Below are 22365 nucleotides of genomic sequence, written 5' to 3' on the forward strand. Positions count from 1 at the left end.
CAGAATACACAAGGCTGTCAATGTCAATAAGACAGAGATCCATAAGGGAGTAGACTGGACACTGTGAATGGCCAAAGTCTGTCTCAGGGTGATTACAAAGGGTTAGAAAATGAACCAAGTTACCAGGCACATGTTTTAAAGAAAATGTGTCTCTTCCCAAAATATACAACAGGGCCAGAAACATTTTGGAAAATGTATGAAGTGACTCATGAATGCTAAAACTTTTCGTGATCTGAAGGGGCAACCGGATCCACTGGAAAGAGTAGCTGCATAGACTCCATCCTTTCCTCAAGAAGTCCCTGAAAGACCAATTGGAGGTGAGAAAGCACTCCTCGCTGCAGGCTGACATCAACACTTACGCTGTCTTTACCCCACACTTTGGCCACCCATCTGCTACCGGGGTACTTTGCCCTCCCAGCGCTGCCTCCAGAGCCACGGCCCCGCAGGGACACGAGCCCGGAGCCTGCTGTAAGCGGTCTCCGTTGTGAATTCAGTGGCGGGCTGCCGAGAGAACTGCACCGAGCACGGCCAGCGAGCAGCGCGGCACCCCAGGGCGGGCTGGGGGCACGGACCCGTGCGGGCCGATGGGCCGGCAGCTCAGGCCGAGGCTCAGCCCAGCCCCGGCCGAGGCCCCTCCGCCGGCAGGGCCGGGCTCCGGGGGGGTGGCGGGGGGGCGCGGGGGCAATGGCGGCCGGGGGCGCTGCGGGCGGGGCGGGCCGGGGCGGGGCGGCGGCGCTGCCCGTGGCCAGCCCGTGGCGGCAGGGCCGCGCCGGGGGCGTCCATTAAACGCCGCCGGGGCGGCTGTGGCGGGAGGCGGCGATGGCGCTGACGGCGGGGAGGCGGCGGCAGGAGCTGGACAACGTGAGCGCGGCGGGCGGGAGCGGGGCTGCGACCACGGGGACCCCGCCCGGGTGAGCGGCCGGGCTGCCGCTGAGGGTGGGCGCCGCCGGGCGAGCGCCTCGTGTTCCGTGCCGTCTCTTCCTTCCGCCTCTTCCTGGCTGTTTTTCGTCCCGGGCGCCCGAGGCTGTACCTGCTTCTTCCGGGGGTCGCCGCCGGCCCCGGCGCCCTCCCAGTGGCCCTTTCCGAAAGGAGGAGGCCGCCACGGCCCCTCGCTCCCCGCGCTGCCCCTCCCCAGCCGGCTTGAAATATCCCCGAGGCTTTTGGGCCTGGGCTTGTTTTTAATCGAGATTATTAGCCTCTAATCGGGGCTGCTCGTGTGGCTCCTTCAGGTTTTCCGGGTTATTTTTCCACAGGCAGATCCTGTCTGTACTATCTCTGGATTATGTGCTGTTCGCTGGCGTGGCCACGGCGTTTTTGTGTTTGTTTGAATGTTTCTCCCCGCCCCAGCTGGAAGCCTGCGTGGGCAAGGCTTGCTGGCCGTGGCTTGTTCCTGCCTGCCCTCCTCCTTCTCCTGGCGCTGGGCTGCTGTGGAAGCGGTCACATGCTGGAGGTGGATCTGGGAACCAAAAGGCTAAAGCTTTAACCTGTGCTCAGCAACAGTGCCAAACAAGTCTGGATTTAAGGCATTTTGGCTTTTGACAGCTGTGGTTTTGGCTCATCTTAATGAAATGAAACCAGTGTTTGCTCCACTTAGAAAGGACACTTAATGGATTTTCTTTGTCAGGTTGACTGCATGGGATCATCACATCCCATGCTTTAATTCTCCTCCTCTCCACGTTGTCTGTAATAAAATCTATTTGAAGAGATTACGTCATCTAGTGCCTCCTAATACTAGCTGTATTTTAAGATGTAGAGATGGACTGTAGCCAGTCTTGTGAGAAAGTAGCATAGTGAAAGCTCTGATAAAACTTCATTTGTGAAAGAGTGCCCTGATCCCTTATGGTATTACAGAAATAGTGAATCATTTGTTCCCATGAGACAAAGGATATTGTCCTAAGGAGAATTGCTGCATTTGTGGGAGATGTGAGCTGTTAACCCCACTGTTGAATCTGTGATCATATAATGGTTTGGGTTAAAGATTCTTTAAAGATCTATTTCCTGGCCCCTGCCATGGGCAGGACACACTTTCCACTAGACCAGGTTGCTCAAAACAACAGCCAGCCTGGCCTTGAACACTTCCAGGAATGGGGTATCTGTAGCTTCATGGGCAACCTGTTCCACTGTCTCTCCACCCTCATAGTAATGAATTTTTTACTGATGTGTAATCTAAAGAATAAGGCAAGATGCGTTGGCTGCTGGAGTGTTGGTCTTTGCTTTCAGAGCCTAAAATTGCACTTAGCGTGTGAAAATGGGCAGACAAAGGAGAGAGGACATCTTTGCTCTCAAGCTTCTGAATTTTATATCAGTGACATAAGAGGAGTGCCATTTGTAAACATTTATGTCTGCAGTAAAAGGCCATCTTACCATGCAGGTATTTCAGTAAGAGTCATTTACGAAGACTGGGCTAATTAAAAGATATCAAATAGCTGAGGCTGGTCTGTTCACACTTTTCTGTGGCAGGGCAAGTGTAGTGTTCACGGTTCTAAAATGAAACAGATTGTTGACTGAAATAACCCTTGATGACTGTTTCCTTCACTTTAAGCAGTTATCTGCAGGTGAAATAACACTGGAGACAATCTACATTGTCCTCATTGATGTGAAGTATAAACCTAGGTCTAATCCCTCTCTTTGCATGCTAGTGTCTAGAATGGCGTGCCTCATTTGTCTTGAGGTTTATGCTGCTTTCTCTCATGGCTAAGAGAAATCCTCAGTTTATAAAGCAGTAAATAGTCTGGTGGACCCTGGCACGTCTGACTAGTCAGAAGTCTGGAGTGGATTGGGGTCTGTCCTTGTCTTGTTGGTCTAGGCTGTGGTTGGTATCATAAAGAAGAGCAGTCAAAACGTGAGTGGAAATATTGAGTTGCTTTATCTTCTGAGGCAAGGGATGTAGTAGGATGCTAAGAGAGAAACTGTAGCAGTTTTGGCCATAATCGCGCCTGTGCATATTGCACTTAATGTGTATTGAATGACTTTTTCCTGGCCTGAAAGGAGCAGGGATGCATAGCTATGAGGCAAGTTCCTTGTCAAGGGCTTTTCCCTCTACCCATACTTAGTTTTACCTTTTACTTAGTAAAAGACACTACATTTGAGCTTAATATGAAGTCAAAGACCTAATACTTGGCTCCAACATGACGAGAGTATGCTGCATTCTCTCTAGTGCAGGCAAGAGAATGTCTTGCTCAGCACTTGGTAGCATCTTCTCCCCTGTGAACTGCTGCTTCTGTCCTGCCTGAGTTCAGCTCTAGTTACTGCTGCAGGTGTTTTGACATGTCAGTAATATCAGAGGCTGAATACTCAAAACTGTTACTGTTACACTGCAGCTGTGTTGTTGCCTCCAACTGCAGCTGGACAAAAGTAAGAACCAAGGGTTTTGCAGTACCTGTATAAAGCATGTGTGAGAGACTTTGTCCCTTTTCCCCATAAATGTACTTACGCTTCTGACATCTCTCAGGTTTGAAGCTTAGATATTTGTAATACATTTTAAAGACTGAAGTTCCTGAAGGCTCAGTGTGATACTAGGAAGTGGATTAGTGTTGGGTTCCTCAGGGACTGATCTCTCACATAAAAATGGGATGGGAGTTTACCTAGAGTTTAAGAGCTTTCTTGAGATATTAACTTAGTGGGGATTTTGCCCCCTCAAGGCTTGATTTGCTAACAGAAAATTCCTAAACCTTTGTACTTTACTTTTAGAGCTTACCTGTTGTTATTGTTTGCCCTCCTTTTCTGTTCCAGGGCTCCTTGGAAATAACACAGAGCTTGGAAGATGATCCTCTGCTGGATGCACCACTTATTTCATCTCATACATTGCATTCCCAGCTGAGGCCAAGATTTCATTCTATCCCAGCAGTTCTCCTTGCCAATTTCCTGTTGCTAATACATGTAAGTTTAAGAAGCATGATTTCCCTAAGAAAACTTGATATCTCTCTTTTGAATCCTTCAGAATCCACCGTTCATATGACAGAATTCTGATGATATGACAGTGAATTGCATACTGGAAGAACTGGCTGTTCTTCCAAAGCAGTGAGGTTTGCTCATATTTGCCAATAAATTTTGATAGTGTATATACTATCAGATACTTGTTGCCTTCTCATTCTGTTGGTTGTTGGTTCTGTGATGCATCTTGTTAGGAGGAGGAGCATTTTAAATAGTAGTTCTTCTGTGCTGTTGGAAATGTACTTTAAAAATAATATTGCTGTAGAAGTGCTGTAGTAGTAAGAGCAAAAAACACAAACACTGAACAGTATCTAGGCATTTATGGGGGCTGGCAGACAGAAGCAGAGAGAGTCCTGCCTAGTAATGAGTTTTTCCTTGATAAGCTGAGGAGGCTTGTTGTTGTTTCTGAGTGTGTGGCAACCAGATATGAAGAAGGAAGGCTGAAGAACTCTGAGCCTAAGGTCTGACTGAAACGGCACTTTCATGTCTTTTAGGGACATGGGTTAGTGGTGGACATGGTAGTGTTAAGTAAAGGATGGACTTGCTGATCTTAAGGGTCTTTTCCAACCTAGATTCTAGAATTCTGTAGTACCAGTGACATGAGCTATTTCAGAGCTTAATTTGATCTCAAATAAAAAATACAGTGCTAAGTGCGCTTGAAGACGTTCTCTGCCAGGACTTTAAAAGCGCATACCAACCTCTAAGGTCTCTCTTTGAGCAGCTGCATAAAGTTGTTCAATGTGCTTTAGCCTTCTAACTTTAGGAGTAGGTGTTCTGTGGGCCTTGTAGTAGTATCAAGGAATTCCCCTCTGGCTGTGGAGCAGACTTAAGACCTCTGCTGTTCTGCTAGGTAGCCTACCACAATTCGCAATGGAAACCGTGTATCCAGCCTTACTCCCTTCCCCTACCAGAAGAACTCTGCCATTCCCTTACAGAAGGCACTTGAAGTCTGCTATTGGTAATAGAGCACTAACTGCTTTTCTGCCAAGCCCTGGGGCTTTGCTGTCTACTATAACTGATGCAGCCAAATGTCAGTCACCAGATCCTAGGAAACTGCTGCCTATTCTCCCACCTTTTCCCCTCCTGCAATGGAGAGAAGTGTGGGTAGGTGAAATGGGAAAACTTCTGTGGCATCTGTCAACACGTGTTTTCACAGGTTAAGTCTTGTTGCTACTGCTGAACCTGCTTCAGTGACCAGTTGGTCCTTAGAACAAAATGGAGAAGTATCCACTTCTGTTGGCAAAACAGCATTATAATTGCTACCTTGAGTGGCACTGTCTCTCCCACTGAAAAGACGAATGGAGAAAACAAACTTCTTGGATTTCCTTCCCCTGTGCTTCTGTAAACCTGCATTAATCTTGTGGAATGTGGAGAGAGGCCAGGTTAGCTTCTGATGCACAGCCTGCTGAAGGGGAAAACGTCCTGGAGAACTTAAGCCATCATAGTATTATGCAGTAGAGCTGGAATGCATCTCTAAAGCAATTTATATGTAACTTGGAGTATTTCTTCTCCACCTTCCTGTGCCAAGAAATGGAGTTAGGTAGCAAATTAGCTGCTGTAGTGCAGCTGCCTATTTACATACAATTCTGGAAAATGGGTAGGATATGCTGGATTGTAGTGGGACAGGGTTTTTGAGTGCCTTTCCTTTTGCCAAGCCTTGCTTTTCTGAAGGCTTCCCATCAGGAGGCTGGAGAGCAATGTGAAGTTTACAGGCTAGAAATAACTTCTTTATATTAATCCTGCTTTTCCTTAATCCTCTCTGTGTGTGCACATACACAAAATTGAACTTAAATACTACTCTTTATAAGAATAACTTTTTCTATGTAAAAATATTTGGGGGGTGAAACACCTATGACTGAACTGCCCAACAGTGCAAGCAAAACATATTTAATAAATGCCACTCTAAATGCCAGCTTCCTGTTTCCTCTTGTATACACTAGCGTAGTAGTTTAGTAGAGATGCAATGCTATGGCATTCCTGCTTGCATCAGTTTAATTATAGCCATTTTCTATACTGAAATGCATTCCTAACACCTGGAGGGAGTAGAACTAATTGTATCACTATTGTAAAATGGCAAACCAAACAGTAAACAGATCAAATAAAATACCTGAATTATTCTTAGCTTTGTAAGAAAAGGAGGTGGTAAAATAATAGATTAAACAAATTATAAAGCTTGCTCTCATTTAATTACTTACTCTAACAACCTATCTCAAGATAATATGGCATTTAATTTGCATTTGAGGTAATGGTTTATGGATAATATGGGGTACAATCCTATTTTGGTTTGGGTTTCTTTCTTTCCTTCCACCTTCTATCCTGTATGTCCTCTATAATGTCTTTTTTAGGTATTGACAATTGTATAAAAATTAATCCCCTTTCTTGCTCCTTCCCCAATTTCCTAACTCTGGTCACAGCCAGAGCAAACTAAGGGCAGTTTGTCTCAAGAATAATTAAGTGGTTATGGAAAGTTAATTTGTGAAGAACTAAGTATGGAAACAAAGGCAGCAAATGAAAATTGGGTACTTTCCTCTGTCTTCAGTTCTGATATGCTGTTTCTTTCAGTTATGACATGCAGGACATCTGACATCTTTTTTTTTTAAGCTAGGCATATTAGAACTCATTTGTAGACTTGAGGCAAATTGATTTTTTTGTTTTGTCCATTAGTAGCTCTCCATTTATTTCTGTATTGCTAGGAGTTGTTTTTCTTTACAGTTCTGTTTTAAAAATATCCCTGTTCTGTAGAATGAGCCAGGATGGAAGTATAATATTGTTCTTGTTCACTGAATGAACACAGTAGAGGAAGTATTTTCTGTGACAAAACTATAAATATTAAGGAAGCCCTGTGTGTAGACATATATTACAGGTAATATGCATCCACAGCTTTGCTTTCTAATTGGCCAAAAGATTACTGATGCTCACTGCTGATGCTGAAAATTTGGAGAAAAGTCTAGAAGACAGGAAAAGTTATAGCATAATGGCGGTAGTCTGAAAGGATAAGTAGACAAGCAATCTGACTGACAATCTGTCTGGTTTTTCTGACATAAGTAAAATCTGTTGGTAAATATACTAAAGAATGATTACCAGTTGGCGAAGATGCCTACCCAGTGTTAATAATTCACTTTTCTAATGTCAACCTGGAGATGATCTTCCGTGGCTGTAGGAAAGCATTAATTTTCACTTAGGAGGTGTCAATTTAAGGAAACATAGGCTGTACCAATAAGATAAGAGCCTGTCCCACAGAACATCATTAAGTATAATTGAATGAGTCTAAAAAGATGTGATTTTTCTTTTATAGGAGCATAAATCAAGTTTTCTTTGAAGTAAAAAGGCATAGTAAGGAGGGTCCAGAAATGAAATAAAATCACTATGAAGACTCAAGGAACAGTGAAATTGATTTAGTAGAAATTCTGGGAAGGATGACAATTACCAGCTCTGTTCTGCTGGAGACTGGTTGCCCTCCTAGAAGTCAGTCTTACTACTTAGCAATTTCATTCATCTGTATGTTCCCAGAGTGACATGTAGTGGTTGTAACAAGTGTCTGATGTTTTATATGTTACCTCAACTCTAATAAAATCAATTCAGAAAATAACGCATAATGAATTAACTACATAATCCTGATTTTGCGTTTCAGGTTTTTTTCATATACATATAGCTGAATGTTGACTTTAAAGATTTTTCTCTCTTTCTTTCTCTTCCAGGTTGCTTTTGTTGTTCTAGCATTTTTAGCAGCTATGTTTTGTTCTTACCCCAACCCAAACCAGGACAAGTGCCCTGGAAATTACACTCACCCACTTAAAGTGCAGACTGTCATAATAATTGCAAAGGTAGTTCTGTGGGTTCTGCATTTCTTTTTTGAACGGTATGTTGAGCACCACCATGGCAGAGTCAGAAGAAGAGGTTACTTCTCCATATACCGATCAACAAGGCATCTGAAAAGGCTTCCACTGCTGATATATGCCACAGGTGAAGTGAACTTGGGGTTTTTCCTATCTCAAGCTTTTAACTGTTACACAATAAAAGACTGAGAATTTTATATATAATTATGTATTATATATTATGTACTTTTACAAACCTGCATATGAGCACTTACAAATTATACTTTAGTCAGATAAACCTCTGAATTGATCTTTCTGGTCTGCCAGATGCAGGTTGTAAGGAACTGTTTGTAGTGCAGAAATGCTCACGACTGTGAGGTTGAGTAAAACATTTAGTCATTAGCATTTAGTCTTCAGCCGTGAAGTATTCAGCATGGTCTGTGTTTGACTGCTAGTGATTTTGATTTGCATATTCATTTGTCTGGCTGGGTGTGTGGTAGCACTGCTAGTCCTTCCAGGAAGTGTGCTGCTCTTCTCTTTTCAAGCTCAGCAATCCGTATAGATGAATTGCTTATTGCCCAACAGGTGTCTGAATTCAGTGAAATAACCAGTAACCATCCTTCACTGTGGACCTGTAACATTCAGCGCTCTTTCTGACTGCCTTTTTCTACTTTCTCTGGATAAAAGGTGGCATATAGGAGTGATTTAACTGTATTTTTAAGTTACATCTCTGGCAAGTTTAGCTGTAAAGTGTTGGTGCAATTAATTGGTGAAACTTTTCTACAAACCACTTTCAAATCTGAAATCCGTCTAACTTGAGGGGGTTTTCCCTACAAATAGCAATGCAAAAGGGCAGAGTGATGGCTTTTACAGTATTTTTGCCTCTTGTAATCCTGCCTCCCTCCTGGAGTAGATGGGGTTTTTTACCAGAATTAATAAGTGAAATGGTCCTGTTCTATGTAAAAACCTAGCTTTCTTTCCACACAGCCCCTGAAAGAGCTAGTCAGCTTGATAAATGCGCAACACTTCGGGCTCTGGCCACTAGATAGAGCTCTGAAGATGTAGAAGTGTTTGGAGTGCAATGACAGAAGCAGGCTACAGGAGGCTTAACGATGTAAAAGTATTATTTCTACCTGTTACAATGTAATTGGCAATATTGAGTTTGGCTTTCAGTCCTTAGATGGAGCCTACTTCTCCCCTGCTAGACAAACTCTGGGCATTTGTGAATGTTCAGATGCAGTCAGGTGTGTCCTGTAGAATTTTGATCATCTGTTGTTCAGAAGGTAGTTCTGTCATAACTGCAAGCTTCCTGCCATGGTAATGACTGCTGATACCACTTCCAGTTCCTTTGCTTGACTGACACGGTAGGAAAGAGCTGCACAGTTTCCTAGCTACATTTATGGTCTTTATAAATTTAGTTCTTTATCCAGACACTTGTTATAACAATTTTATAGGAAAGAATAGAACACTTCACACTCAGTATCAGAAAAAATGTTTAGGCCTATAACACAGTATTTTTTCTCCTTGTCTAATTGTACTCTTTTCAACTAAACTTTCAGTAATGTTCAAGTATTAAGATAATAGCTGGGCAAGTGGAAGCCTATGCCGGTAGGCTTTGAAAGGAAGGTGTTTAATTTTTTTTTGCTCTGTTAGCCTCATTTAAATATATTTTAAATCCACTGGTTGAAGGAAAATACCCCCTCATTTTCAGCTGACTGATGTGATCTCTTAGGAATTGAAAGAAGGGTAAGATGGATAGCATCAACAAAGCCAGAAACTGTTTAAGGCCATGTACTTATTTTAGTTATTTCTAGTGTGTTTCTTCCACTCTTGTTTTTTAAGTCAGAAGAATCTATAAGAAAATTCATGCTGAAATGAAACCTCATTTTACTACCAGCAGGTATAACCTTGCATGTTAAGGAAATTTGCTGAAGGGGCAAGTATGGTATGAAATTGAAAAGCAGTACTGAAGTGTTACAGCCTAATGCAGATACTGGGGATGAGAAGGTATTAATTTATTTTCAGTAGGTAATAAAATTAGTAAATCTGTAAAATACAATATTTGTTTTCTAGGTAATACAGCCCTGCTCTTGATTCTGTCAGTGCAGCATTCCTTTCCTGATCACAGCAAAGTGTACCTATATCTTATCCTGGGAGTCCTGAGCCTGGAGATGATTAGTTCCCTGACATGCTTAGTGATTTACACAGGTGAGAGTGGCAACCTTTGCCTTCTTTTATGACATTCATTATAGCTGGTACTCAACTGTTTGTTTGCCCTCACAGTAGTTCACTTGGGGTACCCCAAGGCATTTAACTACCATTATAAGTACAAAACTATCCTGTGCTTGTGGAAGGAGAACTAAGGCAAATCCAAAACAAATTGTGAAGGGTTGTCAGGCTTGATTTGATTCCAAGGGCTGCTAAATGAAAGCTCTCTGTTATCTCAAAGCTGTTAATCCAGTGAAGTGGCAATAAATTCCTAATTGTTTGAAAAAGTGTCCCGTGAACAGGTTTGTCTGTTTATCAGGGTTTCTCAAATGCATGCACCACAAGCTGTGAAACAGTAAGAGCTGGCTGGCTTAGTCAGAACTGCCTCTGGGATTTACATGTAGGGTTTGCATACCTGATCGTGTGATTGCGCCTTATCCAGCCTCTTCCTCTTTCCCTGGTCCCACCCTAAAGGTTTCAGTTTCTCTTTAAACTTAGAGTTTAAAAAGTTCTTTTAGTTTTCTCACTAAAATGGAAGATTCCTCAATGAATATTTAAAAGATGCATGGGTTTTGGAAGCTGTGATCATATCAAAACACAGTAGTGCTTTCTAAAACTGTGAGGCTTTGCTTTGTGCTATCACTGTTGGTTTGTAAGGTTGTCTGCTTTAGGTTTGGTGTAACTTATGAAGGCTTGATAAAACACTTGCCTTTTTTTGCAACTTTGCAAAGCTACCTAGAATGTTGATAAATAAATGCTTCAAAGAAAACTTTGGTGTATTCATAGTAATACAATGGCACACGGAGAAATACTGCCAAATAGCTTGTTCATCTAGGAAATAAAAGCTATTCTTGATTCTCCTGCAACAGCATCAAAAATGCACCAAGAAATAAGGTCCCAGCCCTAAATGATGTCTTTATCTTACAAGTGTGCAGAAGCCTGAATCTGCAGGCTTGTCAGGCTATCCCCTCAATGTCCCAGCATGGCTCAAGTAGACTGACGGTCCTCTGGAAGAATAAAGGCAGTGATGAGGGAATGCAATCATGGCAGTCCTGGAAAACTATTCCAAGAATGCCGGAGATCATCCCTTCTTTGCATACGCATACTTACTTTCCTGGGAAACTCGGGAAATAAGAGATAAATTGTAAAACTTTAATAGAATGTCAGGAATTCCAGAGAAAGGCTATTTCTAGCCCTGAGGCCTGCTGGAGCTCAAAGAGCTACATTGTGTGACTCTTACCTTGACCAAAGAAGCCTAAGTGCAAGAAAGATGACCTACATAGTAGTAAGATCTGAGCCTGTACTTCTGTAAGAACTCTCAAGCTATTTTTCTGCTTGTCACCAAAAAGGTGTTGTTTCCTGCCTTCTACTATGCCAATTCCTGTGACCTTCAAATTCATTAGCCAATGTATACAAGGAAGTTTTTTGATGCAGCTCAGAGAGGCTGGAAGAAGGGTCCGGTGAATCCTGGAACAAAGGGGGAGAGCTGCATTGCTAGGAAGGAGTAAGGCATTGTGTTCTACCAACAGCTACTTTATCTCCTGGGCAGCCCCAAATCAACGTAGAATTCTTTCTCTAAAGCTTGGTGTACAAAACTAGGGTTAATTTTTATGTGACTTTACACCTGCTGCAAGATGAGGAAGACTTCCAGTCACCCTAGGTTGCTTTTTCCAGTGGGTAGTATAATTTGTTTTCTTGTTTTCCATCCAAATGTTTGTTGATATGAGCTGAGAAACTGCTTGCATGTCGGTCTTATCTGTAGTGGTGGGTTTTAAGGTTTTTCAATATTTTAATATCAAAATAAAGCTATACTGAGGCAAAACAAATATATTTGGCCAATTTTGAATATACCCTGAGAATCTGTAATAATAATGACGTTCAGATGGGTGTTTTTCTCTCAGGCAAAGCAGAGTATGTGACTGGGTGGAAGCATGAGGCCTCTTTAATGGGACAGTTTTAAGGGCAGCCCTCTGCTGAGGTTTAGAATTCCCCTCTTCAAGACAAGCACTTAGCAGATATTGCTAAGATATCAGCAGAGGTATCAGCTAAGGTATCAGCAGAGCAACAATGGGGAGACTAAGGTAAATTTACACAAAAAACTACTGGCCCACCCTTTTTTGTATTAGCATGTTACTCCTAATTTTGGAGAGAAGGCAGCACCAGTTGACATTGTTTCTTCACATTGAAATAATTATTTAACTATTAGAATGAGACATAAATGCTTGTCTGTAGAAGGTTCATGTACCTGACTTATTTTCTGTTAAATAATTCTGTCTCACAAATCAGGAATACCTGATTGTAATTCTAGATACTTCCTCTCACTTCTAGGAGCTGTTTATGAATTGTATGATAGACAATGTCCTGTGAAGGACTACCGCCTTCCTGAAAATTATCTCCATGCAGCAGTGTGTGTATATAGCTGTAGGATGCAGAGACAGATTCAGAAATCTACAAGGAATTGCTGTGATTGACCTATAATAGACTCGACATATATAAATCGTTCAAGTGAGGTAAAAGTGCATGGAATGAAGTATGATACAGACAGCTCTAAATGTCAGCTTACTATTCTAAGTTTTTTACTGCTAGGATAGGGAGTAAAGCTTTAAAAGTCTTACTAAATATATGTATTTAATTACTTTCTCACATACTTCTAATATCACTTGAATAAAAGACCAACATTCCCACAAACAACACATGTTGAGAATTCCACATCCATTCCTTTGTGGTTTTATTTGTAGAGAAATACCATCATAGAATAACTAACCTTTGAGCCTAACTTGTAGTTAACCTCTGGAGGGTCTTAGCATTGTTTTAGCAGAGTGGCCTATAATAAACCCTGTCATAGTACTGACTTGTAAGGACACTCCTTCTCTGTTGCAGTGGTGTGGTTTTCTCACAGAGCTGCTGTAATGTTTTTTGTGGCATTAGATCTATTGTTTCACAAGCAGCTCTAACTACAGAGTCCTGAATGCATACTCTGGATATTTTGATATTGACCCTGAATCAGGATCTGACATTGAATGGCTTTAAATATTTTCAGCTTCCTTTTTGAAATAATGCAGAGGGTGCCTACAGCTTTTCCCACCCATTCCCGTTCTATATCTGTTAAATTTAGCCTTAAACTTTATTCACAGGTGCCCAGGAATGACTTCTGGGTTTGATAGCCAAGACTGCTAGGTTCACAATGGCTTTCTGTAGCAAGTCTGTCCTAGTCTGAACAGGTAAACAAGCTGCTGCTTCACTGCAACTGGTCTAGTTAAACTAGTACTTATTGAAGAGCTAAAGCTAGAAGTTCTGAACCAGCTACCAGTAGAAAACTTCTTACAATTTTTTTATGGCATGTTGCTTAGTTTTCCCTGAACTTGGAGACTGAATCTTGGTACCCTGTAAAAGGCAACTAAGGCTTCACCCTCTCTTAGATGGCAAATTAAACTTTGTAGATCTTAGGCAGTATGTTCAAGCTTCCACATTCAGGTCTTTTAAGCAGCAGGACTGGGGAATAGAAAAAATGAACCAACGAATAAATCAACTTGCCGAACTATCACTGACTTACAATCAAAGCAATTACAGGAATTAGTAGAAATAGATTATGCTTTTGCTTTCCCATTTCTCAGATTCCTTTATTGTGTTTCCATCTCCTGTTCTGAGATTAATCTTAGGATCATCTGTTACAGATTTTTATAACTTGGACTCTGGTGTTTTGGTTTTTTTCCCACTTTCCAACTAATTTATAAAGCTTTCTTGCAGTGAAAATAAGCAACTTCAATCGTGCCAAGCCAAGACCTGACATAATTGAAGAAGAGAAGATGTATGCCTACCCTAGTCACATTACCTCAGAAATTGGATTCAGGTAAAAATTCTGTATTAATTTTGTGCTGTGTTCAGCCATGGTATATAGGTAACACTAATGCAATTGCATGATTTCCTGTAGACTTCATGCAATCTTAAACCTGTCGGCTATAAGCCAGAGGTGGGAATAACAAACAGCTCTGAAGGAGCTATTCACAAGCTTCCCATTTCATATGCAGAGATGAGATGCAGCAGTCTTGTACTTTCTCCATAGTACATTACAATTTATTATGATGCAGAAATCCTCAAACATAAGTATGGAAGTGATTTGACCATTTATGTCTCGTTACGTGAATCTTTAATGTAAATAACTGCTTAATCTGGTTTAGTTAATGTTATATGGGGTTTGAGGAAAGATACTGTTGTCTTACAATATTACTTAGAGTAGGCCTACATAAGCCTAACTGCTTCTGCCAGTTTTTTCAGGGAAGGAAATATATTGTGGGCAGTAGATAGACAAAGAAGAGAACTTAGTTGTTCTGTTCTGTGCCAGCAATTGGACATGAGATTCTAGCAATGGATTTGGAATGCATTTTGAGTTTGGGAAGGCAAAGGTGTGGAGGGCACTTAACGAGTAAGGAAGGTCTCAGTGAGAGTAGAAGCTGTCCAGCATTAACTGAAACTGTCCCAGGCACTGAGACTTATTTTTTTGTTTGTTCTTTGTGTACCTGCCAATTGCTCAAATGTTTCCCAGTTGCTGAAATCAGTCTGGTATGACTTAATAAAAACTAGTAATTGAAAGTAACATGTATTTCTGTATAAGAATTGGAGATTTTCTAATATACTATTACTTGCTTCTATATATGCTGCCTTCATGAAAGGTTGACTAATGAGAGATGACTAATATTTTGGGACTTCCCCTGGTATCACAAATGCAGCATGCACATGCTTTTATGGAACTTGGAAGTAGATGTCCAGGATACAGGAAGGATTTAGAGTTGTCTTGAATTTTGATACCATGTCTGACTTCCATTTTGATATAAAAACCATGATGATTGCATGGTGGACCTCATTTCTTTCTCATTCATCTTCTCCCCTGAGAAATTCTCAAATGCCCAGGGAATGTGTCTACAACAATGACCAGCTGAGGAAAAGACTCTGCTTATTTTTGATTAAAGTGTGCAAACTTCCTGTGAGAACTGATTGCAAAACTGTTACTTTAATTTAGCTCTATACAATTCTGACTCTCTTTCCCTTGGGAGTTAAGGTCTATTGAAAAGTGAATCCTGTCAGCCCTTCAGTTGACCTTGTTATAAGAATGTTTTTTGAATATCATGACCTCTGCAACCTGAGCTACTGATCAGGAGCCTTAAGTTGGTAGTGCATGTTACTGGTTAAGGTTGCAAGTTTTCTGTTTACAAAACTTGTGTTCTTCACTTTTCCCAGTTTAGCTACAGTAGGTTTTTAATTGGACCTAACCTAATTTCCACTCAATACCCTTCTCAGCACTTTCTAAGAACTATGAAATGGGCAGTGTTCCTCTACAAAATGCTGTAAGGCTGAGGAACAACTTTCTCAGCACTAAGATGCTCACAAGTGTACTAAGAGGGCAGATTCCCGAGTCAGCTGAGAAGAAATAATATGTAAGGAAAGAGTAGACTACACTCAGGCATTGGTACTTCATCTTGCTGTATCTTAAAAATTCCTAATTAGATTTGACAAAATTCTGTAGTTTTGTTTTTTCTTCTCAGTTAAGTTAGCTTTATTTAAGTGTTGCAGTGTTACTATTGGAGTTAAAATGAGAGGTATCTGAAAGCTGGATATATTTTAAGGGGGGAGGGTAGTTGTACATGAGGTTGCAGATCCGAAATAGCACAACTTTTTGGTATTGATGCTGTTATGGTATGTGACAGATATTGCTGTATATAGTAGCACATAATGTATGCTACTCCAGGTTAATCAAGAGATTTCTGTCTTAAACAATTTACAGTCTTCCACAGCTGAACAACAATATTACACCCGTTCAAAACAAGCTTCTTAATGTGTGGGGGAAAGGTTCAGTGGTTCTTACTACAGTTCTAGCATGTTGTCTGTTTTGGTTTCTTAAACAGTAAGATCCTCACTGTATAACTGTCTAGCAGGAAATAAGTAACTCAGTTGTGTATACATGGCATGAAGTTCAGCCAAACTTTCTCTTCCTACCTTCTCATGCAAAATAGAGTTAGACACATAGATGTTGTAGATTGTCTCTTCCCTCAAAAATTAGTTGATCCCAGCAAAAGTGAAACTAAAGGAAACAACTGTTGAAGTTGCTTTTTAGTTGTTTTGTTGTTGATTAGCTCTGACATTTCACATATTAGAAGGCTGCTATCATTTACTTTTTTACTTACATTTACTTGTCATGTACTTTTGTTGCTTCAAGGGAAAATTCCAGTTTAGAAGAGATAGTTGAGAAGCAAGGAGATGTAATAGAGTATCTTCAGCGACACAATGCACTGCTCAGCAAGAGACTGTTGGCGTTGACGTCTCAGCAAATCAAAACTTAACAGCATTTAGAAAACTGCTGCTGGAGCTCTGGAGGGGAACATGAAGTAATGTAATATCCAGACTGATTTGTACAGATGTGACTCTTCAATCATCTTTCGCATTTTGAAATAGAAGTTAAGCTGGAAGGATAAGCTCTGCATACACTATGAACCTATTACAACTGGACACTCTGTCTCTCTTCAAATCATCAGTTCTACAGAAAAGTACTGCAGCTTCAAGGCTTTTTAATTCCTCATAAGTTCAAGTTGGACCTGAGTTAATGGATTAACTTTACCCAGTTGTTGCTATTAATTTGTATTGCTGTGTAACCTTTAAGCTTCAGGCTACCAAAGTATTTTATATTTCTGGAATACAAATTTGTTATCTAGAAAAATCTGACTTTCCAAGGGATGTATATGCAGTTTCTCTTGCTGAAGCTGAGACTAGATGTGTTCTGTCATTGATTTTCTTTACTTCCAGGGATAGAGGTGATGTACTTCAGCAATTCAATACAGACACTTGTTTTATAGATGTCTCCTTTTCTCCTTTGTCAGGTAAGTGGAGAAATTAGGCAACTAACTTAGGATTATAAAAAAAGTGGTGGGTGTCCTAAAACTGTAAATCTCACATGCAAGTTTGTGGTACAAAAATCATGCCATGATAAGCAATTGTTCAGAATTCTGGCTTTAAAACTCTTAAGATGGATCCTCAGGGCTGATGACTATCCCATTACTAGGAGTTTATGTCAGTAACAAGACTCCTACCCTGCCAACTGAGCTAACAAAGCAAAAGTACTTGAGCATAAGCTTTTCCATTGATCCGGTGACTAACTTGTGTTGAATGCTTTTAAAGATGTTGTCAAAAATGCCTGTTATATACTTGCTCTTCACTTTGGCCCTTCAAAAAAGTCAGCATCTTGATTCAAAAGCTGAAATGGTGTATGTGGGGAAGTGGAAGGCAGCAGAAGACAGAAAGTTCTTTTAGAAGTTGAAGAAACAAGAATTCTTTGTTTTAATTTATGGTGAATTAAGGCTGGTGAAATAAACATTTTGTTCTGGGTACTATTTTGTCTACCAGTGTAGACAAAGAATTATTTTAGAAGCCAATACCTCTGTGGGGATAGGGTAATCACTAATCATAACTGGGAAGAAGACTCTCAAGAGGAGTGGTCTTGTGGTTGAATATAAAAAAGGAAAATTAATTCATCCTACTTTGGTGTTAGGGCACAACTTTAGAAGTACCTAGACAGTTCAGTGTGCAACAAATATGGGGGTTGTCTCATTCAAAGGAAAACAGGAAATACTGGAGGTTTTGCTGCTATCCAACACTAGACTGTTCTCCTTAGCTGTTGTTTCTTGAAAATGCAGCCATTTTATAGTATACATGTAAGGAATAAAGTTATTTGTTTTTAGAACTCAGGTTTTGATGTGATTGTGTATGTCAATTTATATAATTTCTATGAAAACCAGTAAAATGTGACTGTGAAGTTCATGCACAATAAATGCAACCAAGGAAGTGTGAATTCTGTTATTTCCAAGCTCATGTACATCTGGTTCCAACAGGCAATCTGTGCAGATTTTTGTTATGCTGAAGTTCTCACAGCAGTGTTGGCACTTAAAAGTAGCCAAACAAGGATAGCTATGCACTTGTTTTGAAGCTTTAAGTTTTGTTTTATTCCCCTTTATAGGGAATGGTTTTATGGGTCTTATGGGGAATGGTTTTTCCATCATGCTTCAGCCTTCCCCTGCTCCTTGTGTTTCTTTCCAACACTGAGAAAAAGACTGCATAGTGTAGCAGAACAGCTTTCCTTTGTTTTGGGGTCATTACTCAAACCTTCCTCTTCTCCTCTCTGACTGCTCAAGGTAAACCTTGGATTAACCAGTAGTGTTGCTGTCTGTGGAACGTGGTAGCTGGAAAGAAAAGCAAGTATGGCTTGCTGTGTGCACATATGTACATCTGCTGCCGTTTAAATGATACCTTTCTAAGTTCACAAGTGATAACAAATGATAACAAGCATCCACCCCTTGCCCCAGGGGTATCATACTCCCAGCTCTATCTTGTTTTCTGAGTGTCTTTAAGCTTTTTCTTTGGGCAGGGTGGAGGCTTTTCACATTTGTATGGGCTCCAACCAGAAGCTGGTAATCTTTGCTACTCACCCTGAACACCTGAACTTCTGGCCATGGTAGAGCTTCAGTGAATTGTCAGGTAGGAGCTGCTGCTGTGTGTGGCAGCCCCAAGCCCCTTGTCTGCAGCAGATGGGCCAAGGCCACCCTTGTTTGGAGGCAGAAATGCTCCCCAGCCCCCAGGTTCCGCTGTGCTGCCTGTCCCAGTGCTTGGTGTGGTGTTGCTGGGTTCCGTGGGCCTGGGCACCTGCCTTCTCCTGGCCACCCTGCCAGTGGCTGAGCTCAGTGGTCTGCAGAAGGGGACTGCAGAGCTGCTCAGGAGGCCTGTGTGCAATCAGCTGCTTGAAAGGCCACATGAAAGGGGTGAATGGCTGCTGCTGCACACGGGAGATGAAGCTCAGCTGTGACCTTGCTGTGCTAAATGTGACATGCCACAGTGCTAAATTGAACAATGAGTCCTAATTGTTCTGTTTTTACTGTATCCTGCTTGTCAGACATCTCTCTGCTGCTGCAAGGTTGGGTGCTGGAGTGGCCAGAGCCATCCACCCCAGTGGACTGCACTGAGTGCCTGTCCCTGCAGTGTCAGCACCTGCTCATGGGCTGCATTGTGCAGTCTGAAGTAAAATCCGAGGTGTGCTGTGCATGCAGTAAGCACTGGAGCATTGGGCCCAAGCTTGAGGGGCAGAAATAGGTGCTGTGTGAGCACGGGGGTTTGCACATGCTCTGCTGGGAAGCAGTGCTTTGCTAACCACCAACACAGCTCTGCTCTAACTACAGCCACTGAAATGATATTTGCAGGTCTTGGTAAGATCTACTGGCTTGTAGCTGGGGCAGCAAGAAAATAACAAAAGTGAAGAAATGTTTCCTAATATATGTTACAACTGTACCTTAAAATAAAAATTTAAATAATGTATCATTATTTTATCCTCTTTTTTATTATTCGGTGCTACCCCAGTAGCTTTTTATTTCTGTAAAAAAACAATATATATGTTTTTTAGGTCTGAGAAAATAAGTATTTTGTACCACCTAAGGAATATACTGGGTTGCCTGAAAAATATTCACATTGTTTGGTTTTAATAATTTTTAGATTAAATGCTGAACTGTGCTAAATATTCTGTATGCATGAAAGAAAAGATGTGATGATCTCTTGTGAATGTGCATCTTATATGAAGGGAAACTCTCAGTTGGTATTTCTGATTTGTCTTTCTGAATTGCTCAAGTCGATATTCCATACAAACACTTCAGTATTTCACTCTGCGAGGCAAATCATTGATTGTAAAAGCTTTTAACAAGATTTTCCTGCTTTAAGGTTCTACACTAATATGTAAATAACTAACATGGAGATAGGCAGGTGTGTTTTACTGGAAATCATCTTTAATCTAAAAAACAAGGTTGAAGCAAGGATCAGAGACTTGGGCAGACAACAGTCTGAACTGGAGACATGGAAAAGCAGCTTCAGCCTTGGAATGAGTTAGGTTTTTAGGCTTTCTAAAAGCCATGTTGCCCTGTTTGTGCTGTTGGAGTGTTTCCTACTTTGCACAAATATTTTGCAGCTGATCACTAGCAAGAAAGAGAAAGACCAGTAGAAGAGCAAGCAGTGAGAGATCAGAAGACTAATAGTACTCTGATAGGCAAACTCTGATTTGAAATTTATGTGCCATGCTAATGTTTCTCTTGATTGATGTCAATTTAAATCTTTTGTGACCCTTAGCAAAAAATTTGGCTTTGTGTAGACACTGAGATATTTATAGCATATGTATATGGCATAAGGGAAATATTTCCAGTCTTTATTCTCCTATAATTTCCTTTTTTCCATACTGGAAAGGGAAGAGGTGAATTGTTTATTATCCTTTGGGAACATGCTAAATTGCTGTTTCTCACCAAAGCCTTGCATTTACCTCCATTTCCTGCTGACCTGCTGTTACAGGACTTGATGAAACGTACTTTGAAATTAAGTTTTCATTTTCCCTATGTTACCACTATGTACAAGATTAATTAATCATTAATTCAATGCTTTAGAAACTCACGTTTCCCCTTTCAGAATGTGAGGTCTTAACTTGGGATCAAGTCATGTTGGATTGCATCCATGCAAACATGGATTCTGACTGAGCAGACAGCAATTTGTACCTGTGCAAGCTGCCTTTAAACATGCACTATTACATGCACAGGGAGAGCTCAGCCTGGCTGTTGCAGCACTGTGTCCAAATGCTTCACGTTTGTAGATATGATCACATTGTTACCATGCAAAGCTGTCCTTACCACGAGCCTTATGTTATGCACGTCAAATGGAAACAGAGTTTCAACAAAATCAAATGCAAATCTGACTTGAATCAGAATTTTGCATTTTTGGAAAGACAGAAAATGTCAGGAAAATTTTTCCATGATTAATGATCATTTTATTTGTGTCAGAAACTGAGTAAAAAATTTTCAAAGACTGATTCTATACAAATCCACAGGGGAAAATAGGCAAGTTCTCAATTTTCTTTAGATGCATTGCCTTTGACAGCTGAGGAATACAGACTTTGAGGAGTGTACAAAATTTCAAGTAAGATATTATTTGAAATACATACTATCTTTTTACAAAATATACAATCAACCAGCTAGTTGATAAACATATCTATCAAAGTTCACAATAGATGCCTTTTTCAAAGCAGATTTTATGGTATCAGAATGCCTTTAAAGAACAGATATTTAGAATATTTTTGTACTTATAGTAGGCTTCCTAGGGTGGTGTTTTATTTTTTCTTCTGTGAAGGAACATGCATTTATAGCTTTCTGATAGATATATTAAGTATTTTTTACAATTTGATCAGATTTAACTGAATAATTGTGGTTATATGAAACATCCAGTGCCACAATAGATCCATATACTCATTCATAAGACATAACTGTTAAAGAGCTACTCTTCACCTTTATTGCTTTCCCACACTCTTTACCTGTACTTCTAAACAGAGATAGCCAAGAATAGATATCAAAGCCAAGTTAAATAAATAATTTATATATATATATATGTGGTAGAATGCCTCTGGGAAACTGCTTTTTTTTTTTTTTTTTCCCCAAGACTCTAAAAGTTTACATGCAGGACTGCTTGTTGATTTACGTAAGCTTGACCATCCTTTTATGATGGTTTTACACAACTCCAGAACCGGGTCTGGTTCAATTTCATTTTTCTTTCAGGTAGAGAAATTTTTAACTCCTGTTAAACTCTGCCAGCTTGAATTCAAGTAAGGTTTCAAGTTCTTAGAGATAAGGGGTTGTGTATGCACACTGATTAGAAAGTTTCAGCTATACAGTTTTTTTGATTGCTGTTCCTTCATTAATTAGAAACCATATGTTGGAAGAAAAAAATGTAATGCCAGATTTAAACCATGACACTTCTGATCTTTGCTTGTCTTTATATATTTTGTGAAAAATGTTGACATTTCAAGTCTGGTGCAATGACTTAAAATCTGGGTATGTTTTATTTTCAGGTAGTTTTAGTTATGCTAATGAAAGGGCTAACATCTTTTCCTTTATATGTAGGTAGGTAATTTCTGCTGATATAAAAGGCAGATGTGAAGCATATCTTTTTAAGAGCAAAACTCAGACTAAAAGCTCAATGTATTCTTGACTTCCAGTGCTGAAAAGAACAGCCTGTTTTCTGTTTGAAGTCCTCATTCATTGTAGTGCTATGTTCAAATATCCCATTCATGTAAATTGCAGGAATAGAGTGCTATGCAACACTCAGGCTGACCAAACAAAGGTTTCTTTTCAATGGTCTATTTTTATGCTCTATTTATAATACTTTAGTGGGTATTTTAGGAAAACTACTGTTAAGCAAATAGCTCTGTAGTACTGAATTTTTAGGCATGTTTTAACTGTCTGGTTTGGCAGCCCAGTTTAGGAAAACAAATGATAGGCTTTGCAGTAACAGCTCATTAGACAGGAAGATGGGCTTGACCTTAAGGCCTGGCTTGAGAGATCTGAGTTAT

The 22365-nt window shown here is 40.4% G+C and overlaps 1 protein-coding gene across 1 annotated transcript; it reads left to right on the forward strand.

The window, feature by feature from the left end:
* The first annotated feature begins 744 nt into the window (after positions 1-744).
* On the forward strand, positions 745-17793 carry TMEM192 (transmembrane protein 192). The gene is made up of 6 exons (XM_005517604.3): positions 745-861; positions 3733-3879; positions 7632-7896; positions 9822-9956; positions 13704-13806; positions 16168-17793. Exons 1-6 carry the CDS (start codon positions 820-822, stop codon positions 16289-16291), a joined length of 816 nt encoding a protein of 271 aa, XP_005517661.1. The 5' UTR covers positions 745-819; the 3' UTR covers positions 16292-17793.
* The last annotated feature ends 4572 nt before the right edge of the window (positions 17794-22365 follow it).

Source organism: Pseudopodoces humilis, chromosome 6 (genome assembly GCF_049639895.1).
Source record: "Pseudopodoces humilis isolate 2021_Gansu_Grassland_sample_001 chromosome 6, ASM4963989v1, whole genome shotgun sequence".
Lineage (NCBI taxonomy): Eukaryota > Metazoa > Chordata > Aves > Passeriformes > Paridae > Pseudopodoces > Pseudopodoces humilis.